This window comes from Clarias gariepinus, chromosome 4 (genome assembly GCF_024256425.1).
Source record: "Clarias gariepinus isolate MV-2021 ecotype Netherlands chromosome 4, CGAR_prim_01v2, whole genome shotgun sequence".
In the NCBI taxonomy this organism is placed as follows: domain Eukaryota; kingdom Metazoa; phylum Chordata; class Actinopteri; order Siluriformes; family Clariidae; genus Clarias; species Clarias gariepinus.
This window is the reverse complement of record NC_071103.1, coordinates 11062471-11072138: the sequence shown is the minus strand read 5'-3', so window position 1 is coordinate 11072138 and position 9668 is coordinate 11062471. Positions and strand designations below refer to the sequence as shown.

The following is a 9668-nucleotide window of genomic DNA, read 5'->3' as shown; positions in this document are numbered from 1 at the left end:
TATATATATATATATATATATATATATATATATATATATATATATATATATATATATATATATATAAAATACAGAAAATGTGTGTGCCAAAGAAGCTACTTCTGAAGTTTCTGCAACATTAAAGTGACCAATGTTGCTTCACCAGAAATTTTAAGTTGCTAACGTAAGCCATTTTGGAGAGAGGATTTTGTACTTGTTCCAAAAATGTCAATTTTTCAGCATTAATAATAATTTAAAATGCAAAGTATTGTATTGATACTCAGGATACTAAGGATTCTGTCCCGAAGAAATCTGTAGTGTCCGTAACCATGTCAAATTCATTTCGCAATATCTTAATAATTATGCATTTTAGATTTAAAATAAACCTTTTTCAGGTTTATGTCTTTTCATTTGAAATGCAAATTGGCCAAGTTTCATCTGAACGACAATTAAGTTCATTGAAAGATTTGAATTAAAAGAAGTTACAGACACTACATAAAAGGTCATGAAATTATGTTTTATAAGCAATCTGTTATATGATCCTATCTGAATTTTTTTTTTACCTAGGAATTTTTTTTTTTAAATCCTGACGGCATTTTAGCACCAATACCATGTTTTGGCCGATATACTTTAATATGGAGTCTGTTCCCTTTTGCAGCTATAACAGCTTGAAAGGCTGTCCACGAGATTTTGGAGTGTTCCTGTGGGAATTCGTGCCCTTTCATTTGATGTTGGATGAAAAGGCCTGGCTCATGATCTCCATTCCTTCATTCGCGATCTCCATTCCATTCCTTCATTCTGCTTCATTCCAACTTGATTAAAATGCAATCTGTTTTCTATACATATAAGCATCGATCTTATTTCATGTATACTTAGATATGTACATACATTCAGAGATTTTGTACATACGGAGAGAAACATATAAATAAAGTTTATGTACAGCTTAATTAATAGACATAATTATTATATTTGTTTATAATATTTACTTTCTTTTACACTTGTTACGAAATATTCCTGCCTAGCAAACATCATAGTTGGACCAATATATATATATTATATATATACGCTGGAAAAAAAAGGAAAGTGTCTAAGTGCTCACATTCTAAGTGCTTTTTTGATAAACCAAGAGGAACAACTCAAGAACTCTCACAGGCTTTCATTCCAATTCTCTTCTTCTAAAAGCATAGTGTATAGTAAAAAAAGTTAGAAAACAAATAAAAACTATGTTTTACGTCTTAATGTTTAAAGTAATTTGGTGTTAATTGTGTCCAAAACGCATCTCAAGTAATATTTAATCTGAAAATGGAGCTTATATTTATATCCGGTTTTCTCCCAGTGGTCATTAATATCCATGAGGCAGATCCCCAATGCTCATTAATATTCATTAGCTTGCTAATAACCTCCTCACAGAAAAGCGAATCATTTTGCATTTCAATACAAGCAAATGTCTTCTTTGTAATCACATTTCGGAGTCTCTCGTTGTCTGTTTCAAGCCTAAGCAGAAATATGATTAATAATTCTTTTTTAAATGGTTGCATAAACACGCTTGCCTAAAACCCAAGAAGAATATCTTCATTAGTCAATCCAAAATCCAGATATCTAAGTGATCTGAGTAGATTGAGATTATTGAGGATTTTAGGTTGGTATCATGGACTGGGTTTGGAATTAGACCCATATGAACATACTGTGACCGGGTCGATGTTCGCTCCATCCAGGTAAACTCCTGGGAAAAAACTAATGCAGCAAGGCCGGGTGGATTTATAGCCGGTGATGAGAATCTGAGTCATGACGTCTGCATCGTAGAAGGAGACCTGTTTCCTGTCACAGTCCAGATAGAGCCCTATTTTGCTGGGCTTTCTCTTGACCTCAATGGGAAACTCTTCGCCGTTTGAGCTCAGGGTGTATCCTTCGTCGTTGACCAAGTTGAGATATACATCTTTTGGATCTTTGGATTGAATTGATTCCTTTTTGGATCCTTTTTCCAACTCTGTTATAATCCCGATGCTCCAGGCTAACTTGTTTCCAACTTCAATCTCCCAGTAGTGCTGGCCAGACTGGAACGTCTGTTCAGAGACCGCGCCTGGATTGTAGTCCTTGAAATAACCGGTTTGCCGGTCTGCTTGCCGGACACTTGATTTTCCTGGTGATATCTTGAGGTACGCGTCTGTAGAGTCCTTTATGCTTAAAATCTCTGGAACTGGAATACAAAGTAGGAGAGTCACTAATGGAAATGAGTAAGGGACTGAATCTGAAAAGGTTCAAAAATGATAACCTGACTGACCAGGCTTAACTGCTCCCAGCATGGCCTTCCATACAAAGAACTGGAGGTGAGTCTCATAAGGGCCAAAGAACAAAGAGTGTGGAATTACTCTAAGACTTTTAGCCCGTGAATCGTACCTTCAACATAAAAAAAAAAAAAAAACATGAATAAATTAGATACAGATTATTCATGTCAGATGAATTCTCTAAGGTTACAAGTAAAATATTTGCTCTTGCGATTACGTTACTTGATATTCGGATTCATGTTGCTTTTTGTTTTCATTCTTTGTGTAACAGGAAATCCTTTTTCACTCCACCACTGAAAAGGAAAAGACATCCACAGAATAAAGTAAGTGATTTTCCAACAATAAAAAAAGGAAATGATGAATAAATGATCTAAAATTTGATTAAATTGTTTAATGCACTGCAGATTTTCTATTTATAGGGTTACCTGTAAGAAGTGATCAGGCTGATTGATATCCAATGCAGACTGAAAAATACATTCTAACTCGTTTCCTTCCATCATTCTTTCATTGATCAGGGATGTGTTTTTGCACATGGCGGTGACGGCATCCTGCTCTTCAGTCTCCAACTGTTTTTTTATTTCCGCCTCTTTCTTCTTAAGGAAGTTGTGCATCTCTTCAAACTGAGCAGATATCTGGGCTAAAAGCTGATTGGCCTTCATCTGTAGTGTTTAAAGAGGTATTTTTAGGTGGATGTAATTGACTTAAGCCCTAGTTGTGAACTTGTATAGTGGTATATTTTCTCGCATAAGTATTCAGCCCACGTTTTAAAATTACAGGAAAAATGTGAAGTATCAGTAAAAGAAGCAACCTCTTACGTAATACATAACTCGGACAAAAATAGACATAATAAAGTTTGTCCAGTTTTATTTGCAAAAACAGAAGAATGTATGGGAGTCAGACTCAGATTCTTGCTCAGAGAAAACTAACAAGCTTTTTTCTTTAAAAAAAATCTGCTTACCTGGGACCACTAATGCATTTTACACTTTTAAAGGCATCTATGCTTTATTGCATTTACTGTATCTGCATAAGGCTTAGATTTGACTGTGTAAATAAATTTGAACTGTGACTAAGGGTTAATTAGACTTGATTTGTTTGCTGTATTAAGAGTCGCCATTATGTCAAAGCTTTGAGCCAGCCTTTATTTGATTCATCATGCTGCTGTTTAAAGATGTTCATCCAGATGCAGGTGTATTTATATTGAAAACATGTGACACTTCATTGTGCACTAATAGACTCTATTTAACTAAGTATGTGACTTTCAGTGCCAACTGGTTGACGTTCAGAGAAACATGGTGAATATTCATCTATACCATCCAGGCAGGATTTTGAAAACTGTATTGATCTACATTTACACTACAGCCTTTGGCAGACGCCCTTATCCAGAGCAACTTAAATGTGTTTCCCCTCATTATACATCTGAGCAGATGTAGATTAAGGGCCTTGCTTAAGGGCCCAACAACTTGGTGGTTGTGGGGTTTGAACCTGCGACCTTCCTTAGTCCAATACCACTGAGTATTGTCCTGGGTACTGACCCTGTCCACATCTACAGCCATAGCCTATTCAATAATATGAGTTATTTTTCATAGATTTTTAATGATAAGTCCATTTGTCTTCCAGGGTCTAATGCTGCAAAATGTGTACTAATGAATACTAATGCAAAACACATGTACAGTACTGTGCAAAAATCTTGAGCCACCATTTTTCATATAAAATTTAATTATGTTGCTTAAATTGAAATAATTGGAGCTAATGTTTCACAGTGACAGGCTGCAAAGTGCCTAAATGTACAGTTTAAAAAGTGGTTGTTTGGAACAACCTCAGCTGCAACCTTATTTCCCCTCTCATCTGTTCCAACCACTCAGCATTCAGCATCAGCAGTATAATAATCACCAGCCTGAACATCTGTCACCATCTCCACCTGTTTCTCACTGGTTCAAGTTAGATGTTTTTATAGTTATTATGTGGTTCAACAAGCATTCTTTTGAAACAGAAATGGATATAAAAAAGAGAGACAAAAAGTTCTTCAGGAAGCCTAGTCTAACTCTTATATCAAAATATTAAGACCACATGAGTTTTGACCATCTTGTATAGTTTTGTGCACATTCACAACTTTTCATCGTTAGTCAAAAACAATTAGGTCAGACAAATTAAGAATTGAAATTTTTGGTTTCATCCTTTGAATGAATTTCTGTGTGGTGTAACAGAAAAGCATTTGAATCTTGAGGTTGTGAGTTTGAATCCCTGGCTGTGCTTTTGGAGAGGGGGAGGGGCTGTGGGCATGTTTGCCCTCTCACAATGGTCATGGTAACACTAGTCTCTTGTGGGTTTAAAGAGATCTAGGCAAAAAGTGCCACTGACAAATAGTGATCTAAAATTCTTGTTCTGTTTGAACAAATAGTTTAAAATGTTAAACAATGTAAACAAATTAATTCCAATTGTCTTAATCTAGAATTTGAGTTAGCTGATCATTTATCAAGTAGCTTTCCAACTTAAAACCCTGATATCCCAAAAATGTAGAACTCTCAAAATATGCATATTGTTATTATTATTATTATTATTATTATTATTATTATTATTATTATTAAACAACCAGAACAACAGGTGATTGTGTGTATCTGTGCTATTTCTTTGCCTATGTGACCCATTCTGTACATTTTTGCTCAGTCATGTTTGTATAGTTTGTTAAAATGAAATACAATTCAGTTCATCATATTGTCTATGTTGTGCTGAAATATGTTTATTAAAAAAATCTTCAGAACAAAGAATGTCTGAAAACAAATAATGCTCTGAGTGATAAGGGCTGATAATAATAATACATTTCATTTATAAGCGCCTTTCATAACACTCAAGGACAAGGTACAAAAGTAAGTTACTGTAGCTCAATGACTTTGGTCTTACGTTGAGAAAATCACATTGCCTTTTTTTCCATTATTTTTATTTTAATATTAATATTTTTTTTTTTTTTTTTTTTTTAATAAATTTTTATTATATTGTACAGCCTTTACTGAAAACTGAGAAATATTGCTCAAAAAAATTAAGGGAACAGTTAGTTCCGGTTTGACTTGAACACCCCTCATATGTATATGTAAGGTTCAAGTAAATTTTTTAGATATTATATTTTTTATATTTTATTATATATATATATATATATATATATATATATATATATATATATATATATATATATATATATAAAAGAAAAGAAATATACATTAATATACGTTTAATAATCTGTAAAACAAGTCTTTACCTGGGTCTTAGTGACTTCAGTTGCCTGTTTTTGGGTCATCATGTCCAGCTGTGTGTTATCGTTGTTGAGGAAGCCCAAAGCACCCTTTACTGTCTCCTACACAACAAAACACCCGTCAGAATATCTCAATGCTAATGTTTCCCCTATAATGCGGAGAAATGTTACATTTCTCCGCATTATAGGGGTAGAACTTAAAAGCTGTCCAGAATTTATGTAACTTCATGTATTTACTAATATTTTGGATCATATCACACAAAACGTCTTCCTAAATGTGAAATTAAACAAGTCAATCGGAGCAGCTTTTACTCAGAATAAGATACTTGATGAACTCATGGGGAATTTGCTACTGTTACATTTTAATATCTACTGTACTGTACATCTCACCAACAACATGGCCTTGGTTCTTTATATATGTGGTTTTTGCTATGTTTAGACAGCGGATAAAGTACTTAAGGACCTTCCACCCAAACATCCTGTATGTCAGGAAATGTATGTTGTAAATAGTATGCTGCAATTGTTTTGTGCTCCATTTTGTGTAAAAGGAATTCACTTCTTCCTGGTATGTTATAGAATAACTGTATAATTCTCTCTCTCTCTCTCTCTCTCTCTTTCTATTCAATTTCAAATTCAAATTCATATAAAAATTTTATATATAAATCTAAAATATTCTATATTTACACAAACATACACAATGCAGATATGCAGGTTAATGCTTATATGACTGTCTGTGACCTGAAAAGGAAAGAATATAGAATAGGACGAATAAAAAGATTCTCACGAGAATACATTTAAATAAAGATAGAATTTCAATAAAAATAAAATCTAAATAAAATGTGATTGGAATCTACAAATTAAAAAATGTATAAAAGTTACACGAAAAAAGTTATAAAATAAAATAAAATGTAATGTAATTGTGAGGGATAAAAAATACAAACATGGAAGGGGTGAACATGAGGAAGTATGAAAGTAAAGAAGATACATGGTGAGCAGTGCCATTAATATAATATTAATTACATTATAAACTTATTATCATGATGTTATCACACTGTACATACCAACACACACACACACACACACATATATATATATATATATATATATATATATATATATATATATATATATATATATATATATATATATATATATATTCCTTATTACTGCTCTATAAAGAGATGCAAATTACATGCCAGTATAAGTAAACATGCAGAGACGCCCTCTGGAGCAAAAAGTAAGTACAATAACAAGATTGTTAAGCCATGCTTTTAAATCCAACGTCTTGTAGTAAACATACTTGTATATTAATCTTACCTTGACTATCTGAGCAGCCTCCTTCACAGGTTTAAAACGGTGGCCTAGGTGCTTCTGTCCATCCCGACACACCACACACAGGAGTTTCTGATCCGTTTCGCAGAAAAGCTTCAGCTTCTCGTCGTGTTCCCTGCACATCAGCATGTCGCTCAGGACCTGCGGTGCTCGATCGGATGAGGTGTCCACCCGGTCTTGCTGTGCTGTAAGGTGCTGTCTCACGACGCCCGTCATGTTTCTCAGAAGCCGACTGGAGTGCAGATCTTTCTCTGCGTAAGGCCTGCGACACTCAGGACAGAGGCCCTGGCCCCCGCTGCTGTGGAGGTGGCCGGTGATGCACTGGCGACAGAAAGAGTGCTCACAGGACAGCACCACTGGATCGGTGAAATCGCTCAAACACATCGAGCACTTGATCTGCCAAGACAGCGGCGAAGCCATTTTAAACAGGACTCAATGTCGCTTAGGAAGAAGCTTTCACTTTTGATTCAGCTTTGTTTGACTTTGTACCAGTGTACGTGCCTGGCCCCGCCCAAAGATTCGTCCAACCGGTCCCGTAGCCCAGATACCATAGATAGAACACTTATTGTCTCATCTAGCATTTACATATCGCTCTAAAAATATCCTCTCGTCTTGATTATTTTATTTGTTGACTAATTTCAGATTGGCACAGTGCCCTATTGGTTAACACTATGGGCTTGCACCTCCAGGGTGCCGGTTCGATTCCCACCTCGCCTATTGTGTGCATGGAGTTTGCATGTTCTCCCCATGCTGGGTGCTCTAGCTTCCTCTGTCTGTGTGTGCCCTGCGATGGATTGGCACCTTGTCCAGGTTGTTGCCCGCCTCGTCCCCTCAAGTCTACTGGGATAGGCTCCAGGCCCAGCGACCCTCTATACGGGATAAAATGGTATAGATGATGAATGAGTAAGTACAGTAGGTGAATCTTTTCAATACCAAGAAGCTGCATACAAAGAAAAAAATGGATTTAAAATAATAACTTTAAGTAAAGTCCTTTGCTTTCTTCTTTGCAGATAGAGCGGATATAGGAAGTCGTACACACCCCTGTTAAAATGTCAGGCTATTGTGATATAAAAAAAAAATGAACAAAGATAAACTTGCAATATATATGTAAATTAAACAGACTAAATATTATCTATGACACTTTGACCTTTTAAACGGTTTGTGTTTAAATCCTCAGACGATGGAAAAACAAGCAGAAATTCTTGCAATTTTGTACAAAACAGCAAATAATATATAGAACATATTGAGTAGAATGTTTAATGTCAGTCACTCGTGGACTCGTGGAAACATACAGTAGTAATAAACTAGTGGATCGTCCAGTGGTGATCCATTTGAGACAGTGTTTGGTTACAGAATTGCAAAAATCGCAGTGCTAGTCAGTCGGGGGTGTTTATGAGCTTGGCCAATAGCACTTTCCTTCGATTGTGGGACTTTGCGTCATTGTGTTATTTTGGACCAGGAACAGCATTTTGCATTTTGCAAATGCATTTAGAAACTCCATGCATGGAGTTCCCCCTCGGGGGAAGCCAGTGACCCCTCCCTAGAAGGTATGGTGGTTGCTACCAAAATAAGAAACAACCAAAAGTAAATTAGAGCGAAAATTGGGGAAAACTCCAGCAAAATCTTCTTCTTCTTTGTCTTTCGGCTGTTCCCTTTCAGGGGTCGCCACAGCGAATCATCTGCCTCCGTCTAACCCTATCCTCTGCATTCTCTTCTCTCACACCAACTAACTTCATGTCCTCTCTCACTGCATCCATAAATCTCCTCTTTGGTCTTCCTCTAGACCTCCTGCCTGGCAGTTCAAACCTCAGCATCCTTCTACCGATATATTCACAATCTCTCCTCTGAACATGTCCAAACCACCTCAATCTGGCCTCTCTGACTTTATCTCCAAAACATCTCACATGGGTTGTGCCTCTGATGAAATCATTCTTGATGGGAAAACTCCAGCAAAATACAGATTCAAAAACACAGATCAGCTACAAATGTTATGTGAATTGAATATCACTGATTATCAAATATGCAGCACAAATTGCTGAAAAAAAATGTTAATACTGGCTATGATAGAAAGCTATCTGAACAGGAACACAGTGCATTACAGCTTGCTGTGTAAGGTGCTTAGCAGGTAAATAGTTCAAGCTTGTTAATCTGACTTCCAAGTTCCCAAAACCTTACTCTGATCAACCATCCATGGAGTGTGCTGGACATCCATGGAGTCCTCACCCTGCAACTTACAGAACATATACGTGCACGTACCACACACCAAAGCACACCTTTAGAGGGCCTATGGAGTCATGCCTCGGCGAGTCAGAGATATTTTAGTGGCACAAAGGTGAATGTTATGGCATACATGTCTATTCATAATAGTCATGATGCAGTAGACATAGTGTAATGTTTCATATTAATATATTGTATGTTTAGGTCATGTTTAGAATAACTGCACACTTGTATGGTGTATTTAACGTTTTCTTTAAAGAAACACCACCTCAGGTTTGGGTGCATGGGGTTTGCATGTTCTCCTCATGCTCAGGGTGCTCCGGTTTCCTCCCACAGTGCAAAGACAGGCAGGTTGTTACTGGTGTTCCCAAATTGTCTGTATTCATAGTGTATGACTATGCATGTGTGTGTGCCCTGTGATGGATTGGCACCCCTTCCAAGGTGTAGCCCGCCACATGCCCTAGGTCTCCTGGGATAGGCTCCAGGCCCCCCGCGTCCTTGAACACAGGATGAAGCGGTATAGACAGTAAGTGAAAGAGTAAGTGAGTATAAGAGAAACATCATCTTCATTCTACCTTTGTAAAATGACTCACACACAAGTAATAATAGAT

The 9668-nt window shown here is 36.4% G+C and overlaps 1 protein-coding gene across 1 annotated transcript; it reads right to left on the bottom strand.

Moving 5' to 3' along the window:
- Positions 1–1026: 1026 nt before the first annotated feature.
- On the bottom strand, positions 1027–7275 carry trim108 (tripartite motif containing 108). The gene is made up of 6 exons (XM_053494712.1): positions 6826–7275; positions 5515–5610; positions 2690–2923; positions 2487–2557; positions 2261–2376; positions 1027–2176 (listed from the first exon to the last, which is right to left on the bottom strand). Exons 1-6 carry the CDS (start codon positions 7258–7260, stop codon positions 1626–1628), a joined length of 1503 nt encoding a protein of 500 aa, XP_053350687.1. The 5' UTR covers positions 7261–7275; the 3' UTR covers positions 1027–1625.
- Between the last annotated feature and the right edge of the window lie 2393 nt (positions 7276–9668).

Coding starts and splice junctions, on each gene's coding strand:
- trim108 (XM_053494712.1), bottom strand. CDS start 7,260: ATGGCTTCGCCGCTGTCTTGGCAGATCAAGTGCTCGATGTGTTTGAGC. Junction 2,558..2,689: donor AGCCTGATCACTTCTTACAG/GTAACCCTATAA, acceptor TTTCCTTTTCAG/TGGTGGAGTGAAAAAGGATT. Junction 2,377..2,486: donor AACATGAATCCGAATATCAA/GTAACGTAATCG, acceptor TTTATGTTGAAG/GTACGATTCACGGGCTAAAA.